Source organism: Onychostruthus taczanowskii, unplaced genomic scaffold (genome assembly GCF_017590055.1).
Source record: "Onychostruthus taczanowskii isolate IOZ18803 unplaced genomic scaffold, ASM1759005v1 scaffold31, whole genome shotgun sequence".
In the NCBI taxonomy this organism is placed as follows: domain Eukaryota; kingdom Metazoa; phylum Chordata; class Aves; order Passeriformes; family Passeridae; genus Onychostruthus; species Onychostruthus taczanowskii.
In genome coordinates, this window is record NW_024500461.1 from 2,793,965 (window position 1) to 2,819,648 (window position 25,684).

Consider the following 25,684-nt stretch of genomic DNA (forward strand, 5'->3'; position numbering starts at 1 on the left):
CAAGACCTGGGCTTCAGAAATAGAAAGCTTTAAATTTAGAAGTTAATTAAAAAATCAAATTCTTGGATATGCTGGCAGATGTAGGCTGCCATTGCATTTGAATGTTTCCTTCAGTGCAAATAAAACCTCAGAGAATTAATCCAACGTGAATTTCCTCAACCAGTACGCACAGTCATGACATTTTAAAGACTGTCACTATGGAGCACCTGAGATCGCACCCTAGTAAGTGACACTGGCCACTTCTCACAGCAGGGCCGTGATCAGTGAGAGAAGAAAGAAACAGCACTTTTTTTGTTCTGTGGTTACAAATCAGACTCTGGCATGTCAGGCATATCTGCCATCAGGTAGCCAATACCATAGCGTCCGTTTGGAGCCGTGTCCAGAGTCGGTGAGCCAGTCTGTTTTCGATAGATGTTTTTGCCAAAATTTGGAGACGGCACTTCACTTGGACTCTTCCCATGAATCAGACTTGTATTATCTCCCTCCAGATTAACAGGTTCCTTTATTATTCGACCTCTTTTGTAGGATACAGATGCCAAACTACCAGAACTGTCATCGATAAGGTTGCAACGGCGTACCATGAAGACTATTGGGACTGGCAGTATGGCCAACACCATCAAAGATATACAGACAATCATTCCCCATGCTGGATATCTGTGGAACTCTTCCATAGCCTGAGAAACACAACAGAAAAACGATTAATACATCTTTACCAGAAAAATAACAAAATCCTGCAGTCCTCATTGAGGTCTGCAGTTTTCAAGCACATACTCCACGGCACTCACAGTGTAGGCACCACTACAGATCTCAAATTTGAAGAGTCATGGAGATGTAGGACTGCTATCTTTCAGCCAGTGAGCAGGACTAAAACACTGTTGAACAGTTTCTGAGAGCACTTCAGCAGCACACAAATGAAGATTTTCCCTTTAGGCTTTCTGCTACATTTCTCTGTAGTTTCCTGATCCTTTAAAGGGTGTCCACAACAGACAAATGTGCAGTGATTATCTGTAACTATGCCTGGAAAATTAACCCTTGTTCTGTAGGCTAAAAGCTGGTCTAGACAGGAACCATCTCAGTTATTGCACTTTGCATAAACATCAGGTAAACTGTAATGCTGTGGCACTACTATATCCCACAGCTCTACTGCTTCCACACATCAATGGCCAACAGGCTCTGCTTGCCTAACTTTGTACATGGAAAGGAATGGCATGTTTGGCATTCTAAGGTATCTCTCTTTCTAATTTTTGAGAAATGTAACAAGAGCATTTTTCTGAGCATCATGTAGTTGTCTGGATGGAGGCGGGCATACTATCTACCAATACTGAAGCCAGCCTCCTGTGTTTATCCTTTACCTGCCTTTGCTGCGACTTCTCCCCCGGCTAATTTGGGCAAGTTTCGTTGGATGAATGTCTCTGACAATTTCTCTCTGTCTATTTTGCATAAAAAGCCTGCAGAAATAGCTGAGGGCTCATGGGCCTACAACTAGCTGAAGTCTTCAGAGTTCCCTTGACTGAATCTCTTTTTGAAGTCAGAGCTCAGAACTGTCTTGCCACTCACCAGACAAGTTCTTATCAGAGACAGGTTTTAATACAGCTGCTACCTACACTGCAATATGTGTTCCGAAAGGGAAAGAATTATGACACATAAAAATCTTGATGTGATATCTGAAATGATTTATGCAGTTAGCATCTGTTTTCTGCAGTAAAATAAAACTTAATGAATGTGAACAACCTCTCCCAAGATTAAGAGTTTTTTTATCACACATTATAAAGTAAGTCACCCAGAGCATACAGGTTTGTGTCCATCAGTTATATTTTAAAGCAGAACTACTTAAAATTAAAAAAAACTATTCGTTTTACATCAAAATTATTTGAGATAAAAGCAACCATGTCATTATTTATACTGATTTTGAGTTTCTAGTTGTAATTTTTTTGTCCACTTGTGTTCTCAAATGCTTCAGATACGATCACTATGATGATGATGATGGTATCATATACACATACAAACCCTACATATACACATACATACTACATACATACCGTATCTTCAATCCAAGCATTGTAACCAGGAGGACTAAATCCCATTTGGACAATGCTAGCTACCAGCAAACATAACAATACAAAGGGTGAAACATACTTCCACATGTAGTAATAATACTGGCTTGGAGAAAACCCCAGCATATCCTTCAGGTCCTCCATAAATCTGTAAAGGGATTAAAATGTTATTGTTAGTGTAGACACTGAGATTTTGAGCACTATAATCAATACACAGCACCCAACCTGAGGGAAGCAACACACTGGAAAAATGCATATACAGGAGTAGCTGTAGCTCAAATTACCTGACTGTCTGAAAAATAGAGCTTATACTAGTAGTTCAGACCAGACAAACAAAAGGAATCTCTGCACAGTGCAGTGATTTAGTAAGCTGCTTGTTGGACTGTGCTGGAAGATATTTAAACTCACTTTTATTTTAGAAGATCCTGTTTTACATTTTCTTGTATTGTCTACTGGGTTGTCTACCAGCACACCTTACAGATTGTGCAATATTAATTTTGAACCCACACACGTGCTGCAGTCTAAAAAAAACAACTTTATGCATAAGATATGGTTTGCATCATATAAGCTGCTGAAATAAAACTGCCAAGCTATAAAACTGCCTCCTTTCTCCTCAAAATTTTAAGTTAAGACATGAACAAAACTCCTATTTTTGTACTCATGATGGAGTACATGGTTCCAAAGCCAGTAGAAACAGAGAATGATTTTAGAAATAATTCTTCTGGAGTGTGCACAAGCAATGATTGTTTTAACTCCCTTGTGGCCCCACTCCCTTTTGAAATGTGCATCTCCAAAAAGCTCTTATGGAAGGATGTTTTCCAAGCAGTTACACATGTGAAGCTTCTGTAATGTAAACCCTCAGAAAAATACTTTAACTGCACAGCTTGAGGCATTCTATTATTTGTTTACACTGAACTAAAACACATAATTAAAAGGAGCTGAATTTACAAATGGATTGTGTCCTCTATAGGTAGCCTTCTCTTTCTGAGATCTCCAGTTCTCCTACCAGTTGAACATGAATCTGTTATCCTTACTTTTAAAGTAGTCTTCAATAGTCTCCATCCTACTCATCCTCTTCTGAAAGTCTACTTTAGCTCAAGCTTCTTATAGCACTGATTCCAGTGTGGGAGATTTTCCTTCCTAGCTACAGAATTCTCTTTTCTATAGCACCCTTTGGATTCTATGCTGTGGTTTTCTACTATCTGATCAAAGACTTAAAGTCTAGTAAGACATTTACACAAAACTTCATCTAAAGGGAACCCTTGGTACTATCACAGCCAATGACAAACTGAGGCTGTTGATATTGACAGCTTTTGCAAACCAAATTGCTAGGTCCCTGAAGGATATTCTGCAGAAACACACATCAGAAGAAATACTAGGAATACTCCAGAGGGAATACTCGGGTGGTCATTATAAATAAGAAACTTGGCTATTAACTTTTCACTGTATCCTGTCAGAACCCCTTCTGAAAACATGAATTGCCTGCACTGGATTCATAAGCAGTCACTGGAGTCATGAGCAAAGGATTACCATATCTTAGCTATGCCTAAACATCAACTTCCTCACAGGTAAGCTGCTGACTTTTGGCATGTCTACTTCCTTTCACAGTGGAGCTTGGACATTACCAACTTTATAACCAGGTCATCTGTTTTATCTTTTGGTTGCATGTGTAAAATAATCTACGTGGTGTTTTTCTATCTAAATGATCAATTATAGGATTATACATGTGGTCCAAGTTGGAACCAAGTTGGGACTTGCTTATCAAGCAAGCAAGCAGACCAATACTACTTGCATAGACTAGAAACAATGTCTGGAAACATTCATAAAATTACACTTTCTTCTTACAGTTTTGTTTCATTGTGACAAATGATTGGCTGATTACTCAAATCAAACAAGTGAAAAGTCAAATGAAACCCCACCCATTCTATGTTGCACTTTTTCTTCATGCAAAGGAATTTTAATTACTACAACATGTTAGTACAGCATGTTCTGTTTAACCTGTGCGTGGCACAAGTTATTTTTGATATAAACTCTTCTATTCCTTAAGCATGGCATATACTGATCTCACTTGCTGAACACATTCTGGTGATTCTTTAGATATACAATGAACTCAAGGGAAAAAAAAAAAAAAAAAAAAGCGGGATTTATGGTCATTCCTCTTCCCCAACAGGTGACTTTACTTCACTGTCAGCTGTGCTGCTTCCAAGTAAGCTTTGACCCTGCTTTTGCTATCATCTCCTCTCTCACAACTCACGCATAGAAAAATGAATTGCTCTAACAGCCCAAACTAAAGTTAGTTCATAAATTGAAAGTTTTTTATTTTTACTGTCATTAGAGCTTGCTTTGTTTCTTTCGCAGGCTTCCTGCAATACTGCATTGAAATACTCATCCTCATCTGTTGCTTAGACCATGTTTATTTCTGAAATCCTTTTCTTGATGTCTTTCTTGATACAAATTCCCTATACTTTTCTATCTAGCCTCCTTTTGAAATCTCTAATTTTGTCTCTTTTACTACATTCTCCTGTTTCTGGACTTCTTGCAATCATTATTTGGGTGTCCGTACACTGTTCTGATGTAGTGTATCTTGCTCCAAACCTGTTCTTAAGTAACAGACTTTAGATTCTGGACCAGATTGACATGCTTTCTAATTACTTGTATTTCTGTGTATGATGCAAATGCCTCATACAATATAATTAAAATAGTAATAATTATTGTAAAGAATGGTGTTGATATGGACAGGGAGATACACTTCCTTCACTTACTTGTCTATTCCATAAATTCGGATGACTGCAATATTCTCCAAAATTACCACGATAAGCAGGGGTAGCGTAGCTGAGTAGTCATCAAACATTGTCACAAAATAATTTCCAGAGCGCTGCACAAAGATCAGGCCAATAAAAAATGCTACCAAGCAGCAGATGACTGGAATTAAGGACAGAAATGTGAATTATAATTACAACAAAGTTCCACAGACAAGGAGCAACTAACACATTATTTCATAAAAGTAAAAACAATAACTTTTTACTGTTTAGGGGGTCTCAATTATAAGAATACTACTAATCCCACCTCTTTCCTACAAAACGGAGGAGTTATGAAATTAGAATTACTAGAATCACCATATCACAGCAGTCCTGATTAAGAGATTAATCAGCAGGAATTAATCAAGTGACTGTTTCTCACTAAACATAATGTAAATGCAAAGGTAAAATCAACCACTAGGCAAAACATCACATATCATTTTAATTGGTCACCAGCCCACTTTTTGAAATTCAGAAGTAAAAAGAACTTAGAAGTGAAAATATGGAGAAAAAAAAAATAAGAAGACATTTCTATGATTCTAAAAAGACTATGATTCTAAAAAATACAAAGGTTGAATAGACTGCTCCTAAAAGATCATTAATGGCATAAAGTTCTATTAGGATCTGTTTAAATGTATGTGTACATTAAGCAACACTTCCGTCCCTTCTTTAGGGACAACCCAAAATATATTTCTTGAAAGGCTGATCCTGCATAATGGATCTCAGTATCATTTGCTAAATTTGTCAGCAACAGGACTTAATGCTTAAGTAAGTCAAATTTCAATAAATCGTGGAATCAGCTGTAGGCTGACTATCAGTAAAACTGATTCTTACAGTTATAAGAGCTCTTGTTTTTCTCACAGGGAACTTAGGCTAAGGATGCATCTAAGTACTCCAAAATTAGGAGAAATTAATCTGGGTCAAAACATAAAATATCTTTAGGCATTTGAGTTGCTTTCCCTGAACAAAAAGAGTTGCCAAATGTACCAACAATTCTGTAAAAGTTGAATGTTTCTGTCTTGTAAGCACAAAATCTGCAGCTACGGCAGCTATAATCCTTCTTAAATACCACCAGCACTGCATGAAAAATAATCCAGATATTTCATTTTTTTCAGTTACTTAACAAAACGCTATATCAAGTTGTAATCTTCTGAGTACAACTGAGTTTAGCTAAAATCATGCATGCACACCACTTTAAAAATTTACAAGAGAAAGGCAGTTATTGAATGTTTCTTTATCTTAATTATTTTTTTTGTCTAACAGAGTAACAAAGAATTACTGCAAAATGCTCCATTACTCCAGTGTAATGACTATAAATCATGGTACTTGCACACATACTTAAGAAGAACAGCTATTTTCTAATTGTTGCACTGGTTATTCAGCAAGAAGTTAAGACCCAATTAAAAGAAACCAAACAGACCAAAAAGTGCTCAATAACTTAGGAATTCTGAAAAATCAATTGATTTATCTTTTTTAAGAATTTGATTTTTTTACCTATCAAATATTACTTGTTATCTCAGTAAAGTATAGAAAGCAACTGGGAAAAAAGCAGTTGCTCTGCTGCATCAGGGGTTAACTCTTACAAAATGTATTACTATTTCTCTCACAGAGTTTATTTTCTTCATAGAGTTAGACAATATTAAAGCATTTATTTATTTTCCATCCCACCTTTTACAGGCATTGATATGAAAGCTGAATTTGTGCGTAACACAGCAAGCCTCTTGCATCTGTCCTGACGGTTTTCAGAAACCCAGCTTTCACACCTTTGCTGGTGCTTTATATAAAAAAGAGAAATCCCTGCAAGTCAAAGCTACGTGAACATGCTACACCTCAAATGACTTAGGGCATTTAAGTAATAAAAAAACCCCAAACAAATAACTTAGGGCATTTAGGTAATAAAAAAACCCCAAACAAAACAACTGGATGTCTTGTTTAAGACCTTATAAACATTTAACAGGGAAAAAGTATGTTTCTTTAGAGAGTTACTGTACTGATTTTAGCATAATAAAAATTTCATTATAAATTAAGATTTCATCTGGCCTATTCGGGAATAATTAGTAGTAATTTGCAATGTATTTTCACTCTTTCCTTTTCCTCTGCTTTTCCAAAGTGTGACACAGGCTGGAATGGAAAGCATTCTCAAAGAGCCCAAAAGGACTGACCATACAGCAACTTGTAACAGAAATTGAATTAAAATTTAAGTTTTAGGGTGTTTATGCTACTATAGCATTCAGGAAAAGGTTTAAGTGGCAGATATTAATGTGCCTGTGTGTGGAAGTACAGTCTGGAATACAGTGACTTACTGCTCTGTAAACCTTCACATGAAAAAAAATTAATTCATAATGCCAAAAAAAATTTTGCTTACTGCTCCATGGAAAAAAGAAAGTTTGAGTAACTCACCAGTAAGAATTTCTTTCCTGACCTTGAAGGTATCAACAATGGGCGTGATAATGCCTTCAATGGTTCCAAACATACTTCCAAGTCCCAAATTTACTAACATGAGAAAGAACATGACTGACCAGAAGGGAGAAGCAGGGAAGTGGGTCATTGCTTCTGTAAATGCAATAAATGCTAAACCAGTTCCTTGAACTGCCTGTCAGCGAGGAAAACAAAATGATATCATTATTCATGATTTTTTTTTTTTGTTTCTTTGGTAGTGTGACAGACTGACAAGTCTGACTTTGTGTTCACATGGTGTCATTGATTGCCTCTTGAAGGCAGAGTGGGAATTTGCTATCTAATACATAATTCTTCCGATTAATACTATTTACTGAAACATGAGAATTTGTAACTTGATTAGCATTAACACATTTCTTTCATAGAATAACAAACTATGAGGTTTGAAGGTGTCTCATGGATCATTTGGTCCAAAGTTTCTTGGCAAAAGCAGTCTAAACAAGATGGCCCAGCAGCCTGCCCAGCTGAATCTTAAAAATGTCAATGACATGGAAACCACCATTAGTTCAATAGATGACTGTGCTCATCATGAAGAATTTTCCTCTCTTGTCCAATCAGAACTTCTTTCTCTCCTTCACTAATAATCTTGCATGACAGCTACTATATAGGACTACTATAAAATACACTCTGTTTTCTCCAGTAAGCATATAAAGGATTTAATTTCTATAGTTTTGTTTCAAATTTTAACAGTGGCCATTGTATAGAAACTTCAGAAGTCTAAGTCACCAATTTTATATTTTATCTTCAGATACTGGTGCAACTATACAGAACTCAGTGTTTCAATCTGCAATTGCCTCTCTAAAGCTAGAAAACTATAATTTCTGTTACAGATTTGGCTCACTGTAAGATTTCAAAACAGGATGATACTTATTAAACAACTACCTAATAAGTAGATAATAATTTTTCTGTTTTAGTGTAGTAGTATTTATATCTAATAATTGTATCTTTACACTAGAATACCTTTCAGTCTGTGACACTGAATAGGTAACACTTCTGTTCAGTCTTTGGAAAAACCCTCATGCACAGTTCTTCTGAAAAACAGAGCTTAAAAAACTTATCACCTCCTGAGAAGAATAATTATCAAAATATATTGTAAATCAGTGAAGACTATATTAAGATATCAGACCCAAAAGTCCGCAAGTGAGCTGGAATGCAACCATGTTTCTATCCAGGTCTTTACAGGTGCACAGCTCACAGGTACACTGTACTGATACTCTGTGTAGGTACACATCACAGCTTACTTCAGGCTTTCAAACGTTCATCTCTTCCTAATCTCTGTATTCAAGATTAATCTCACCTTGTCAAGTTCATCTTCAATTTGACAAGATTTCAGACCAAGAGAATCAAACTGTTCTTCCTTGACTTTCTGTATAATGTCATAAACTAAATTATAGTCTTCTGCTGTAATGCTTGAGAAATTGATATGATGTGGAATGATAACTTGGCTGAGATTGCCCATTTTCAAAAGTTTTAAAATCTTCTCTGAATTTCTGTAAAACACAACAAAACAGAGAGAGCAAACTCAGTGGTCCATGTTAGTTTATAAATGAAATCAAACATAAAAAGAATTCAAAAAAATAAATGGATATTCATACTGGGTAACACATTTTTCATTTATGATATTGGCTTTGAAGCCCAGAACTGCAAACACCACCAAAGTTGCCAGCACAGAAGTGAAAAAATTGATGAAGGACACGAGTACAGCATCAAAATGGCAGTTGTTGTCTCTCTTGTTGTAGCTTGAAAAGGCAATGACTCCACCAAATCCAAGCCCTAAGGCAAAGAACACCTGAGTAGCAGCTTCTCTCCAGACCTTGGGCTCCAGCATTATTTCAAGCTGTTTGAAATTAGATATAATATATGTCAGCTATAAAATGCATTTCTCTTATATGAAAAAAAAAACAACAGAATAAACACTACATCATAAAAATGCTAATACTCCACTACAACTGTATTTTCCTAATGATAAAATGAAACCTGAATGCAACCCCTGAAGTTGGCAAACTTATGGGCCAGAATTTCTATTTCTTTTATATTATCTAAACATCCAGGAGAAACATGCTATACTTATGTTCCCAACAACGAGACGCTACTGGAGCTATGTAACTGAAATAGCACCTAGTTATACTGAGAAATAACAAAGAACTTTTTTTACAGTACTCTTTTATTTACAGTATATGTACTGACTTCTGTTAGACTTGAGACATTTTATATTGATCAACCCTTTTAATAAATGCAGTGAGTATGATTAAAGTTGCTTTGCTGTTACTTTACAAATGAACAAAAAGAAGGTGAACATGAGATACACACGCTTATATGGAATTCAGTTACATGCAAAAATATGTAAAACAAAACAAAATATATGAGATGAACACTCGCCACCAGAAGCTGTATAGTACATGAGTCAAATCTTTTAACTCAGATGCCTTGAATTTAACCCTATGTTAAATGGTCATATATTTCAGCAGCAACTAAGTCTTTTATCATAAAATGTAACAGTATTGCTCATTCAGATCAACTGCATTGCTCAAAAAAAACCAACAAACTTTGTTACAAAGTTATGAGTCACAATCTATCTCAAATTCTTCTAGATACTGAATCACAAAAAAGAATTAAGTACATGTCAAATTTAAACATCAGATTTGCTCAAGCTGATTCAGGGCCTCCATTAAAGCAAGTGACTTTTATTTTCTTTAAGCCCTAGGTTTAGTCATAAAAGTAAAACTAAAAAGCATCAGCACAGATGCCAGAATTATTAGACTGACTATCTTACTCTGAGGAGAAATAAATCTGCTATTGTTACAACATGTTGAATAAAATGTCTGTTTCCCATGGAGATATAATATTTATTAGATAGGCAGCTGAAAGCTTCTTTATTCACTTATACAGAGCAGAAATACAATAAAATTGGGAAAAGGTGTTTATGAGAATAAACATATTCCTGACTTACAATTCAGATTATAATTACAATGCACAAGTGGCTACTGCACGTAGCTCTAACCGTGTCACTGTCGTGCCAGAGCTTTCCCACCAGAGGGAGCGCAACGAACTCTGTTAACTGTAACAAATCCGTAGCTGGTTCAAACACCAAAACACTTCTCGCTTCCTATAATATATCCTTTGGTACCATCAGAAGTAGTGTGTTTTTGGATATACGTAGCCCAGACTTCCAAAATTAACTCTAGACTGATTGGCTACTAGGTATTGTATGTGAAATTTTGTAGTCTCTGTACTTCAGCTTCATATAATCCCACAGTTTAACTGCAGCAGTTAAGTGGGCTTTTCACATACCTTTCTTTAGGTTTTCAATGAATTTTCTTATTTAGAATTTCTGCTTTGTTTAACAACATGCCAAACAGAGAAATTCTCCTCTTCTGCATTAGTCTTGCACTCTCACACCTTCACCAATGTGTGCCAGTCCTCTCCTGCGCTGGCACAACTGATGGAAATTTCCTGCAATCGTCTGTGCTCAAAATGTGGTCATTTGTTCAGCTAATTGGGCCAAAACGGTGCTTCTCCCTCTCCCATCTATCTACCTGGATAATTTTCAGTCTACATTGGATTAGCATTCCTTTTTAGAGCTTGCATGCCCAAATAAAGTGTTAGCACGGTGGAGTGAATGAAACAGGGGCAAGAGTCTGAATTTCTTCAGGTAGTCTCATATGAACCTACAGTCCAAATTAGTGCTCAAGTACAAAAAAACATTATAATGGAAATATTTTTTAAGGTTTATATTCACATATAATACATGTGACATACAGGCCTCCAATCTTCAAATTTAAACCACAACTTAAATTTTGATACAAAATTGGAAACTGTCAGAAGAAATTAAGAACGCTTTTTCCTTGGTATCATTTAAATGAACAGTTGAAACATTTGTATAATTAAGAATAATGTAAGTGTAAAGTAAACATTTTACTTTACAAAAAAGTATACTTTTTTTAAGTATAACACATGAAGTAGTGAATACTGAAGAGGTGTTGGTATCCAAGGGCAGCTTTTATATTTCTTTTCCCTCAGTATCTAGTGGTACTTCTCCAGCCAAAGAAAGCATTAACACTGTGGCTGAGAAACCAAATTATATCTTATAGAGGTCTGTATTTCACCTTCACTTTAGACTTTCTCTTGTTCGTAGGCATTACATTTCTCCCTTCCTCAGGTTTCTCAAATTTGCCTGAGCAGCTTGCAAGTTTCTGCACAAGCATGTCTCTCTAAGGTGGTGACAGTGAGTGAAGTGGAACATGACTGCATCAATGTGGGAGATGACAAAGGTCATTTTTACAGGATGACAGTTCTCCGGACTCAAAACAGCTGTAATCAAAAGAACTGACAACACCTTGTCATCTGGCATTAGCCACTATGGGCATTGATTTTGACTATCTCATTATTTAGCTTTCATTTTTGAAATAATAGTCCTGTTCTTCTCAACTGTATTGCGTGGACTTTTTGGAAAGCCCATTTCACAACACAAAATGAAGCCCAGACTTATTCATTCCCGAGTATGGCTCTGACTATTCAAACATGCTGTTCCTATAGTATAGATGTAGTTGCAAACATTTGAGATGGGTGTGGGTAGAATTTAGATCTTCAAGCTAAACAGTGATTCATAATACTCCTTATCACCTCCATAGTTAAAAAACCTAAAGCTGTGTAAGGCACACTCCTGGCAAAATTATTGGCAGTGAAAAAAATATGCTTAGAACTGCTGCTATATTGGCATGTCATAAGAAAATTGATAAAGAAAGTTTAGTGGTGAGTACTTACACTACTTCACTATTAAATACAGGTCACCTGTACTTTGGGCTACTATGTAAACACCTTTAAGTTTTTTCTAAAAAGGAGGGAAAAAAAAGCTCTTTTCCAAAAGGGACAAGTTAATTATGCCATGATAAGGCACTGACAACCCAGAACTAGACATTTCAATATTAAAAAATGGCAAATTTCTCTTTTCAGTATTTAGAGCTCTCTAAACCTCCAGAATCCTCTAAACTGCACTCTCAGTTGTTTAGATTTGTAGAGGCGTATAATTCTGAGAGCCCTCACATAAGAGAGGTAACTCTACAGACCTTTGGAACACCTAGAGCCTTTGGACTTTAGGGCTTGGTATTGTGCCACTAAGATAAAAATTTTGCAATTTAAGCAAACAGAAATACAGCCAAATGTTCTATGAAAACAATAAGCTTAAATGAGAGCATTCATAAATGGTCAAATTGCCACTGAAACTTTAATGCCCTGCAAACAGAAATTAAGTACATACCTTAGGGGTGAACATGTGACGAATTCCATCCACTGACCCATTAAGGAGCAGTCCTCTGATCAGAAAGCATAAAAGTACCACATATGGAAAAAGGGAACTAAAATACATGATCTGAAATACAAGAAAGCAAAATAAATGTAACATGACATTTAACATGGACTTTCTTTTAAAAATGTTCATTCGCTACACAGTATCCTTTGGATATAGGACTGAACTGATAATCATATACTCTATGAAATATGCAGAACACTTCCCCTTCCTCTTGTCTCTGCAGAAGAAAGCAAAATCACATGATTGTAAAAGAAATTAAATTCTCTACTGTACAAAAGCAATACAACTGCCTGATGTACTTATCACTAACTGATAAAGAGCATCTGGACTTTCAGGGAAATTCAGTATAATTTCAATGAGATGAAAACAAAGACAGACATAAACTGTTACAGAAATGCTTCTCTTTAAAAAAGCACTTTGACTGGGTATGTCAAAGGTAGGCTGCATGAATAGAAACTAATTTTGCCTTCAGAAGGTAAGGGTACAAGAATCTATAGAAAGTACACAACCAATTAATTCAATCACATGCTTACTGTCAAAACAACACAAAATAATAATTAAATCTGATCTTTCATTACTCATCACTGAAAAGAAAATTTATTCTCTAAAGTTTAGTAAAATGATTTGCTAGTTCTAGGTCACAAATTGCCATGTCAGTGCCAAACTTTTTAATAGCAAAGAATTTTGCTATTGGGACAAATTATTTTTCCTCTGAAAATCCCACTGAGATCAAGAGATCTAACAAATCTTTCACCAGCAAATCCAGCTGGCTGCATGCAAAGGAAAGAAGACAAGGTAACAGTACTCAGATGCAGAGGGATGTTAAATCATTAGTCAAAAGAAACAATCTAGAATCCTGGAAAGCTGCTGTGTTAATGCCAGAAGCACGCATATGTGAATGCACTGCAGTCATACGGTGAGTACACATGGAAACTTATTTCCTTAGACACTCAAAACACAGAGACTTACGCAGCACAATAAAGCTGAGGTACAGTTACATGCAACAACTATGCTGATGAGAAGCAAAATTATTCTTCAGATTTCAACTCCCACTAAATAACACCCATTTCCAATAAAATTGATATATTTTAATTATATTTTAATGCTTAACTACTAAAATTCTTCTGCTTGAGATTATACAAGTGCAGGAGTGAGTCAAAGCACTTAACCTGCTCCTACAGATTCCATGAGAGCAAACAGACAGTTTGGTGAACAGAAATGTCCTGAAATGCTTCAAAATAAAACAATGTCATGCAGTTTACAAACAGTATACTCACTTTTCCTGAAGACTGAATGCCTTTGATCATGGCTAAGCATACCATGACCCAAGCAGCCAGCAAGCAGATAGTCATCTTCCAATTTAAACCTCCACTCTTTGACAGAGAGCTGGAAATATTCAGTGCTTCTCTGTACCAGTAATAAGTGGTTGCAGAACTTTTTTCACACTCTGGTTCCACAACTGTCAAAGAGATGTTAGCAAGTAAAGAAAGGGTTCAGGAGAGATATTTCATAAGTGTTCTATCACTTCTCAATATTTCTAATTGTGCCATCATCATTTATTAAAGTTTAGTTAAACTCACAGAAAAGTCTTAAGACATTGTCTAAAAGAAAAAGTGACTGCTATCAGTGAAAACTTCTGGGAGTATCCTTTAAAATATCCTTTAGGGACACTGTATTCCTCTGCATTATGGTTAAACCTACTTCAAGGCAGAGTAGGTTTAGTTCTCACTTCAAAACTAAACGGCAGGCAGGCTTAGATGAAGACATATATTCCATTTATCACAAACCAAATTACATTATCTACATATGATTCTATGAATTACATACTATGAAAACCATCTCTCTGCATCGAACACAAATGTAAAGATATATGGAAAATGAATCATTGTCTCTGCTTTGATATGATGCTCAAGTAAATAGGGACTTAACTACCATTATAAACAATAAAATACTAACACAATGATACCAAAGTGATAAGAAAAGGAAATAAGTGTTGTATCGTGCTTTTTGTTTTATCAGTAGGTTTATGGTTTGATTTGTGATTTAGTAGTTTTCCTTGGTGCTGGTTTTTCTTTTGTCTCCACCCTTTTCCCAGAAATGTCGTCAGCTAGTTCCTAGTTTCTATTTCTCCAGACTTTACCCATTTCCTAAAACTGTTTTTCTTCCTTGGAAGTTTATTGGTTCGCTCATGTTATTCCCCGCCTGGGTTTTTACTCCCAACTCTCCTGATTTGTTGGAAGTTGGGTCTGCCCCTGCCTTTCCCCTGAGATATAAGTCTTTGTTGGCCCCTTCAACGGGGCCCAGGAAGAAAGAGGGGAAGAAACACCATCAAATAAAGTTTCCCTGGGACCCGAATGCGCTGCCTGTGTTTTATACTGCGCCGAAACAACTGACAACTGGGATTCAAGGAGCTCCAGGGGGAAAACTGCCGCCCCCCACTCTCAACATCAGCTAGGCGGGGAAAGAGAAGCAGCAGAAATAAGTGGTTCCTACACAGATATATTTAATGAAAGTTGCTATGTATATTCCAGAAGTGATTCTTTGGATCATACTGTAATTCTGTTATAGTCATGTTACCAAACAGTTTAAGAAACTGTGTGTATCTAGATACGTAACACATAAATAGAAAAAATTCTTCAAAGAAAATATTTACTTAAATTCTTTATAAATTATTTATACCTGACAATCAACCATACATGTAAGCATGTCCTGAGGCAGGATAATTAATGGAAAAAAAGGGGAAAATATACTCTTTTTAACCTAACCTAACACAGATGACAGATCTTCACTGAAATAACCTAATAATGGTAAGATGTTATCAAATATAATAGTTTTCTTTTTTTAAGCTTAGTTCAGATGGCCTCTGCTCAAGTTAGGCTGACACAAGAGTACATAAACAACCACTGCTGCTCAATTAATGAACAGTAGCTTGTGGAATACAATCAGTTTGTGTGTCAACATTCACGAGTACTATTTCTGAATAATAACTGAAGCAAGCAACTCTGAAAAGACACTACAAAAAGGTACAACTTTTCAAACATCCCTGGTTGTTCTTTATTCAAGTTTTAAATAAACCAACAAAAGATAATTAAAGAAAATTTAGGATCTGAAAAAAAAAAGGAAAAGAAGAAAGAATTCATATTTCAATAGCCATAATATTACAAAATATGTACTGTTATAAGATAAGCAAACCCAAGGGATAAGGAACTTTTCATGCTGCTACAGAATATGTCTGTAAGAGATCATATCATTACAGCAAAACTCAAAGGAGTGATTATCTCATTTCTATTAATTTACATAGAAAATAGTGCTCTTATAGGACACTTAAGAACACACAAATAGAACACCTTTGCACACAAATATCTTCTTGAATTTTAGTTTTTCTCCTTTTTGTTTGAAAACCTCAAATTTTATATACTTTATATGATTTTTAAGAACCTTATGTTAACACAGACTTACAGGTATGAGATGCATTTTTAACTAAAGGACATTGGTCCCACGGTAATGGATGCTGAAAAGACTGGGAAAAGTAAAACAGGCTCCATCCAATAATGACATTGTAGTATAGGGCCACAAAGAAGCATACCTAGTAAGAAGGAAAAAACAAAAACAACCAAAAAGTTACATTTATGAAGCAAATAAAAAAATGCCTGCTGAATTTCTACATATTTCTGTACATCATTCAATGAACCTGATTAAATAAATTTTGTTTTATTCAACTAAATCAGAAGAAGGGAAGGACTTGTCCCCTTAAAGTACCGGACATTTTGTAAATTTTCACTTTTCTCCATATTTATTTATTTATTTCACACCTACAGGCATTTTTCCTCCAGAAGGCTACTCTGTTCCACAATTTCAAAAGAATCACAAAATACAAATTGACTGACTTAACAGACACATATATGCCAACAGTTTAAATGGATCAATTCAAGTTCTAAGATCTTCAAAAACACTGTAAACTGACCTTGATGCCCAGCTACAAATCAATGGCCTTTCCCTGCAGCAAAACAAGAAGTCTAAATCATAACATCTGAAAGCAAATGACACAGTGTAAAAAAACTTACTACACAGCTTGCAAATCCAATTCCTCCAAGTTTGGGGCTGATATAATTCCACACACCAATACTCCCTCGACGGATCTTCTGCCCAACAGCAAGCTCCAAGAAAAAAAGTGGAATCCCTATTATCAGTAGCAAGACTAAGTATGGCACAAGGTAGGCACCTAATGAGGGGAACAAAGAATAAATCAGAGTAAATGGAAGAAGGGTCAGAACTTGACAGAACAAACGTGAACATTTCTAATAGCTTCAAATTTGAATTAGTGTCCTTCATTGCAAAGCTTTTTTGATTACAAGCAAGAATAATTTGAGCTGAACCTCAGTCATAAGTCTTGTAAGATATCAAAAACCCAAAGACACCTAATTTATAAAGCACGTTAACAACGTTTGAGGCAAGCCTTACTGCATGTGAGGTATTACTGAAATGAGTTATTTGTTTGAAATTTCAGACATTCAATCAAACTTTTTAGAAATACAGAATCATTAGGAGCTAAATCAACATTTCTTAGGAAACCTTACTGCTTGACTCGTAACAGAGCAGCAAGACTGAATATAAAGGAAATATAGAAAACACTCTGTACACAACATTCTGAGTGAGCTTCAATCTTAAGTAGTTTCAGAAGATATCTCTTGATTTCTCCATTTCTCAGCTGCTCAAAAAAGGGGATTTCACATTGTACATAATAATGATGCTACCCAACTAAGCAAGAAAACTGTATCAGCCTGTTGCCACAAGGCTCCAGACAGAAAACAGGAACATGAGGTGGAAGCAAAATGGAGTATTGCAGCTCTGTATCTTGCAGTACTCACCAACTCTCTTCTTCAAGTCATATTTGGAAATGCAACAGTAACACCTTTACATAAACATATATATTAAAAGCAATTCCTCTGTTTTAAGGTCTTATTCCCAGGAACTGATCACACACAATTCTAACTTAAGGATGCCTCTCCATTACTTCAGGAAGTCTGATTGCAAGCAAATATAACCATACCTTAAGCACACTGACAAGTTCCAAGCCTAACTTCCTCCTTGGTGCTGTGGAGTATTTAGTACCAGAGCTAACAAAACATGCAGGCATCAGCATAAGCAACGTGGCACCTGACTTTGTGAGGCTCTTCCACTGCAATATAGACCATTGTGCTGGACAACTAACTGAAAGGCCTTAGAACTTCTGTTTGAAATTATTATAAGGCTAAGGGAAAACCTTTGAGAGATGCAGACTGCAGCGTGTTGAAGAAAGCTACAAAGCAAAGATCTAAAGACCTGAAAAGCTAAGATTCAGAGCTGCTAACTTGTAAAATCAATGTCTTCATCCTGTGATGAAAGAGAAGCTGAGCAAAGTTCAGAAACCTATTTGGCACTTATCCTCAACTCCAGCTAAGTGCTACTTCAAGTTCCCTCATGCAAGGTCAACTTTCTAGGGCTTTTTTAGGAATCTATCAAAATGCACTGGCATTTTCATACCCTTAGTGGGCAATTTATCTCATGCAGTACAGTTTATGCTAGAAAAGCTAAACTTTCCTAGGCTGTCCAGGAGGTCTCATTTGTTCTGGAAGCATTCATTCCTGTTTAGGTCCACTTGCTATTTTGCTCCTCATGAAGTACACACCAATTGGACAGCCCCTTCCATTACAAAGATCTTATAAAGATATTAACCATGTAACTGCAGTCTTGAGTTCAAGAGTAGGGGGGAAAAAAAGAAGAAATAAAATCTGACAAAAATGGGAGCCTCAACACAAGATGTTGACCACCTGGAATGAGTCCAGAGGCACCAAGTTAGTCACAGGACTGCAAAACAGACCTGGAAAAGTTGGTTATTCACTCTGGAGAAGAGAAGGTTCTGGAGAGACTTATAGAACATTATAGCAGTACTAAAGGGGACCTACAAGAGAGCTAGAGACCTTTAATAAGGGCTTGTAGTAACAGGATATGGGGGAATGGACTTTAGATGAAGGAGGGTAGATTTAGACTAGATATTAGGAAGACATTCTTTATTTTAAGGTTGATTAGGCACTGGAACAGGTTGCCCAGGTAGGTTTTGAACTCCCCATCCCAGAACTGTTCAAGGCCCAACTGGATGAGGTTTTCAGTAACCTGGTCTAGTGGAAGGTTCCTTGCCTATGGCAGGGCAGCTTGAACTAGATGATCTTTAAGGTCCCTTCCAAAACAAACCATTCTACAATTCTATGAAAAACCACTGTTGCACCAGACAAAGAGTATTAGTCTCATGTACCTCACCGTCTATAGGCTATGTTACCAATGAAGTAGCTCCATGATAATATGCTATGCAATGGTATTATCTGACAGTGTCTACTGAAGCATTGTTTTTACTGAGGTAGCAGCTACATTCCTGTTCAGTACTTTGGTGTCTCTTGCAGTTCATCTTCTATGTGCACATAATGGAAAGAATGCAAAGGACTTACTTGCTATTAAGAAAAGAGACAGAAAAAAATAAATGTGAGGAAAACTGAGGAACAGAGCAACAACCACATTCAAAAATGAGGTGGACTATCTGTCTTAAAAACATATAACACAGAAACCATTAAATACCCCTGTTTGACTCTGAAAATTTCAGCAACACAGAATTTACATTGCAAGTGAGAAGCTTTGGCATCACTGTCTTTAAAAAACCTGCTCATACAAATCAATGAAAGCCAACAGTACATAGGTGTTATATCATATAATGCTACTGTCAATGATACCTTAGATCTTAATTAGACAGATGTGCCATAGTTGAGCAGAGACAAACCTATACAGCTCAAAAAAAATTGGGGCCTAGTGACTTACCCTGTATCCCACTGGATGACTGTACTAGAGCAGGAACTGAACCCAGCTCTTCAGTGTCCCAGTCCACAACCTTAATCACAAGGCTGCAAAGTTAAGCACATGTTTAAAGACTGGGCTGATGTGGGTGTTTTATGGTGCAGTATCAATGTAAATTCTAAGATTTATCAGTTAGACTCTACTAAATGAGTTCAATAAATGTGGTGTTAAATCCACATTACATTAGACATGACAACTCTGTAATTCAGTGGGTAGCCAGACAGCAGATTTCACCTCTACACTGCCAGGTTTGTGCAAAGCACCTGAAGTGCTGGTTCTTCTGATTATTCAAACCTCCTGAGCTTCCTTCCGATCTTGTTCTTGTCACCAAAACAGATATAATAATGGAAAGTTGTGCATGTGTCAGTTTCAGCACGATAGAGCTGCATTATACAACTGTATCACAGCTGCAAAGGGCTGCTGTGCCCCATAGTCAACAGGAAACCACAGCATCTCTAGGCAAGTATTTTGTTGAAGTCTTCCCTTGAAGTTAAACGTACTTCAAAGACCTCTAAGACATCCTAACTTCATCCTAAATAGAATCGCTATGGAAACATTTCAGCGTATCTCTTGCCTGTGCATGAAAACATAGGACTTTGTAGTCACAATACTGGATAAGGACCATTCTAATTTGAATTTGGATAACAAATTGGCCTTGAACAAGATCATACAATCAGTTGTTAGCTACACCTATCAGCTAAGCTGCCTTCTGAATGTTACAATTCTGTGTAGTTCAGGATCCTCAGGTCTCCTTTCTAGACTTACAAAATTATTCAACTGTGAAGTCACTCTTTTTTGCCTGTTTTGGTCTTAAACATTGGCTTTCATATTAAAAAAACTCATTTCAATAAGAAAAAAAACACCTCACCCTTCTTTACTAGAATGAATGACAAAGATATAAGATATTTCATGAAGATTTCAGGATTGTTAAAACTGTGCACTGCTTTGATTTCCTTATTATTTTATTAAACCAAGTACCAGAGTGGGATATCTGGTAAACTGTCTTTCTTGAGATCACCATAAGGACTGCATTTGGCAATATTATTGACAGAAGTGGAATAATGACATTGGTTTTGATTTAAGCTCTTAAAAATGCTCAAAAAATTAAATTATTATATAATTAAATAAAATAATTATTCATTAGTGATTAAAGAGTTGGAAAATACTTTCAAAAGCAGTAACACAAAGGAACATAACCATTACCACCTTGATAATACAGATGAATTTTCTTCTAGCAATTCTTGCTGTAACCTGAAAAATGTATTAACTTTCTATATTTGTTTCAGCTGCTGCTGTGCTAGATTTTAATTAAGTGTCTGGTGTCTCATTTAATTCTTATTCAATCAAGGTAAAGTTTACTACTGTCTTGAAGAGTGATCCCACCTCTTATTGTTTATTAGACACTAACAGAATGCAAGCAAGAAGCTGACATTCTGATGAGGATAAGCTGATTTTCAATGTCAAATGCTTAAATTTTTGAAGTTATGGCAAGTGAGCAACAAAGCACTATAAATTAACAGTATACTAAGCTTCAGCAAGTAAAATTATTTACCACTACAAAATGGAAACTACTTTTGTCAGGAAAATTCTGATAAATGGTTTTATGTTTTATCTGTACGTTTTAATCTGTATCCTGATAGGGTAGTCTTCCTGTCACTAGTTTCAGTATGTTCAGGTGTGCCTGTTTATAAACTGTGCTTAAAGGGTGAATATCATTTTAGCCAAATAGCCTCAATGAAGAATTACACTTGCAAAATACAAACAAGACATTTTCAGTACACTAAAGTACAACTAAATTTTGAGTCTAATAATACTGAACTCAAAAAATTATACTGTAGCCATCAGTGAACTCAAGGCACTGAATATAAATTACTGATCCAAAACGACATAATAAAGCCTCTGAATCCATACTCGAGTTTTGGAGTACAAGGGAATATTTGCTTTGCTCCCAATTTTTCTTGTATTAGAGAGATGATATTGTTTGCTTCTAAGAACACTGTGGAGGAAAAAGTACAACTGTCGTGCTTTTTCATTGGACCACAAAACTTTAATGTCAATCTGTTGGTGTTTCAGTAAAAAATTCAGACTAATTAACTGTAAAAACTCACAATGTGACTCTTACCTAGGTCGATCTTTTCAAAACATAATGACAGCATCATGTGCTACAATTTTTCCTATTTTGCTTACAGCTTTTATCTATAATTGTTTAGTTCTTTTTCCATCACAGAGATATTAAAAAATACTTACCTTAAAAAAAAAATCAGAAAAATTAAGTTAATGCTCACAAAAATGCAACACAAAATCTTTGGACATGTAGTACCTTGGAGACTTCTCCGTTTTCTTCAAAGTTAACACTTAGTCATTTTAGCAAAATAGCTAATTTATTTTGCTTTTGTTACTTCTAATTATGTAACAGCATCATTATACTTCTGCTAATCCTAAAGGGAAATGACAACCAAACAGAATAAACTTTAAATATTTTCTCTATTTGAAAATAGTGAAAGGTGTGCAATCTGTCCTCCAGATGACAGGAGCAGCAGGAAATTATAAATCTAGTTTGTCACTATTTATGAGCATCTTGGCAAGACTGGGCCGACCTGAGCAGCTCATTTTTAAGGCTATCAAACACAGGAAGCTGAGGCAGCTCTGAACCTATGTTATGCTTACAGATGTAATGAAATTGTTATATAGGAACTGTGCTTATCTGAACAAAACACACATTCACCTTCATGGAGTAAAGGAAGAATAAACAAATCCTACAGTGTAAAAATGAAATTGAGCACACTCAGCTCAAGCACAAATTGTCTTTATCAAGAATCAAGGATGAAACAGCTTTTTTAATCAGTTAGTCTGCAAAGAGTAGAAGAGGTGCCCTAAATGCCAGATGGAGTCTGGGCATTGTCTGCTAGGGGTAAGAAGGGTGAGGTGGTGAGGACAGAAAGATCCATAGTCAGTTCTCAAAACTTCACTAAACATCTTCAGCCTCTGTTTCACAGAGCCTAAAAGTCCTTTGTGCCCTCCCTCTCAAAGTCAAGAAAACCAGCACCCTGGAGTGCTCTTAGCTGCTCCCAGACTCTTTTTTCTACTCCATACATTCAGCATTACAGCCACATCCCCAGTGTGGACCCAAGTATATCCCAGCTGTATACCAGCCTTTTCTCTCACTTCTTCCAACAAACATTTTTCTGGGAATAAGACAAGTGTGAAAGTCAGCAAAGAGCTACCTAGTCTAGTTGTAACTTAGTTAGCTATAAAAAATACCAGGTATTACTCTATACATTTATGAGCTGCTATGAATTAAAGCAATGGGAATAAGTATTAAATAATCACAAGAAATAAATTGAAGGAAGTTGGTTTGGTAAAACAGACCAGACCCAGAAACAGAGATTGCAAACATATCTACAGACATCCAAATTCTCACTGCAGTGTAGTGCTACTCAAGTTACTTGTAAAGATGGTATCACAGGTATCTCATTGAAGCAGTAGAGAGCTCTGAAGTTAGCAGTGTCATTATACCATAGACCACAGCCATAAACAACCTAAATCTCTACTGAAAACAGGGTGGGAAACATACAATTTTTTTCCACAAAATTAATGAATAACATTTGGGCTAACCTTGCTGTATCTTATCTATGTTTATTTTGCTGTTCTTCTCACAGAAGTTTAAAAAAAAGATAAAAATTCGATTTCACAGTTAGGATTTGCCTTTTCTTTTACTGGTGACTTTAGTGTTGTTGAAGGCTGTGAAGGAAACTAATGAGTAACTATGGTTTTTACTTCTTTTTGGTTTAAATTGGAACTGGATCTATTGGTTTACTACTTTTTAAATATAATTCCCACCCCTCACATGGTATTTTCCAGATATAAGTTCCTTAAACACAGGGAAGAAAATGAAGGTCTACACTGAAAGTAGAGACTAGGAAAGTTTACCTTATACCAAGAGACTTTAACAGGTATTTACAGTAAAGCTCTATCAGCAGAAGACTACAGAACAGTTCTGATATACTGATATTCACATGGGTTACATAAAACTCCCTCTAATTTTGCCTAGAAAACTTACTTGAAATAGTATGTGTAGCAGAAAACAGAACCTCATACAAAATATGTGTAGGTTTTCTTACCATGTGCTTGCAGTTTTCATTCCCTCCCCCTATTCTTCTATGCCCTTGTGACAATTATCTGTCCATCTGCACACACATACAGGCACCAATGTACTTTACATATTTCCAAGTTTTGTGTCACCTTCTCCATCTTGCATTATGATTAACTCGAAAACCAAGCAAGCTTCAGCTCTAATTCCTTTTCTCTGTTGCTCAGAAGGCTGCCATTTGCTAAAATGGTGCAAAATTATTGTTAAAAGCCAAATACACGCTTGTCTCAGCATGTGCAGAAAACATTGTATCTCCACAGACTATGCTATGCATCCGATTTCCTGCAATCACAGCACAGGAGAAAACACTTAACTACAATCTTAAGTGACACCATAGTTACTTTTTCAAATTTCATTAATAAAGTGTCATAATCCTTGAAGATTGGCTGGTTTACTGTTTTAGTGGGTTTGGGGTTGTTTTTTCTGAAATGTGAAATTATTAACTAATTTATATTTGACCAGAATTAAAGCAAGTGGCTTGCAAAATTCCTAACTACATTAGACACAGACTTTCAAAGGGACACAACTACACAAAATAAAGTGCTGTAGTCCATTGTCCCTGAGACTACGTTTTGACACCATAGTTTAAATCAATCATTTAATGACTTTCTCTCCAGAATAAGAGAAGAAAAGAAACGTAAATGATAGCAAAAAAAAAAAAAAGTAACTAGATATAAAAGAATTTAACTTTATCCTGAAGATAGAATATTTAAAACAATAAACTTAATTTTTAGTACTTGAATTGAGAGAAAACAAATAAAGAATTACACTTTTATCATATTCTAAGCTCATTTCTATACTCCTCAATTACATCAGTTGTAACATTCAGCTTTTAAAAAAGCAGCAGGCGTAGAATGCTATTCTTCATTTTCTGTACACATTCACTTTCTGTATCATAAAAAGTGACAGGTTTTGAATTCAGCTTAGTAATTAGCCGCAATAGCGTGTGCATTAATGTGGTATATTTGGGTATGGTATAGCATTGGATGAAGTACTAATCCTGCATACATAGAGGAAGGAAAGTTTCCAGCCTCATACTTCAAAGTGGATTGACCACGGATGGTCAACTAATAAACAGCTTGCTGTCATTGTTACAAGTGAAAGGTACCTTGTTATTCACGAAAATAGTAAACTGTCTAACAGCACAAAAACAGATGCAGTCCCTTAATGGAATGATTTAAATTATTTATCATCAGTAAAAAAACCCAAAAAAACAAACCCAAAATCCCTACTTTTTCCCTCCCAGAGTATTCTGAAGTTCTTGCCAGAAGTAAATCATGATCAAATGGCCAAGAGTTAAAAGCAATCAGAAAGTAAAGGTATGAAACTTAGTATCACTAAATACTAAAAGATCAAATGCTGCTTTGGTGTTTAAAAGTGGATGTAATTTTTATGCCTTGATTTATTGTCAAATTACTACAAAGGACACTTAAGCACCAAGTCCTAAACAATGCAACCTTCCATAATTATGTGTTATGGGCAGCCACTGGTTTGAGCAGTAGCTAAGGTTGTATCAAGAGCTTTCTACCCTAAAATGAGGAAATGGCATCTTGGAAGAATCTGCTACTTTAACAAATGCATCTTTCTAAATAAAGAGAATGTGGGTTTTTCTTGGTAGGCTCTGGCAAAACTTAAAAGAAAAACCTGATGTGTTGGAGCAGGTTTGACTGTGGCTCTCTGCTAACTTTGAAATATGAAATGTTAGCATCATCATCTAGGTACAATGAGCTGTATCACAAAACTTACCTCCACCATTCTTCTGACACAGATAGGGGAATCGCCACACATTCCCCAATCCCACAGAAAATCCAACTTGTGCCAGAATATACTGGAGTTTGCTGTTCCAAGCGGGTCTCTCATCTTCTACATCTGAGCCTTCTTCAACATCTACATCTTTTTCTTCTGGATCATCAACCATAAGTTCACTCTTCTTGAAGGCATCATCTGAAGAGTCCTCATTAGAGAGCAGGTCCTTAACTGACTCAATGACCTCATCATCTAGATCTCTTTTCACTACCTTGCTGTTCTTAGGCAT

General features: G+C 36.0%; 1 protein-coding gene across 1 annotated transcript; it reads right to left on the reverse strand.

The window, feature by feature from the left end:
* Positions 1–302: 302 nt before the first annotated feature.
* Positions 303–25,684, reverse strand: SLC6A15 (solute carrier family 6 member 15). Its single transcript, XM_041409819.1, has 11 exons — positions 25,396–25,684; positions 16,682–16,839; positions 16,077–16,203; positions 13,895–14,076; positions 12,567–12,677; positions 8,905–9,146; positions 8,607–8,799; positions 7,253–7,445; positions 4,817–4,976; positions 2,040–2,202; positions 303–674 (listed from the first exon to the last, which is right to left on the reverse strand). The coding sequence occupies exons 1-11, from the start codon at positions 25,682–25,684 to the stop codon at positions 303–305; spliced, it is 2,190 nt and encodes a 729-aa protein (XP_041265753.1).

Excerpts from the sequence above, each read along its gene's own strand:
- SLC6A15 (XM_041409819.1), bottom strand. The coding sequence starts at position 25,684 with ATGCCTAAGAACAGCAAGGTAGTGAAAAGAGATCTAGATGATGAGGTC. Across the intron at positions 12,678-13,894 it reads GCATTCAGTCTTCAGGAAAA|ATCATGTATTTTAGTTCCCT; the intron begins GTGAGTATACTG and ends CTTGTATTTCAG. Across the intron at positions 7,446-8,606 it reads TTGAAGATGAACTTGACAAG|GCAGTTCAAGGAACTGGTTT; the intron begins GTGAGATTAATC and ends CCTCGCTGACAG.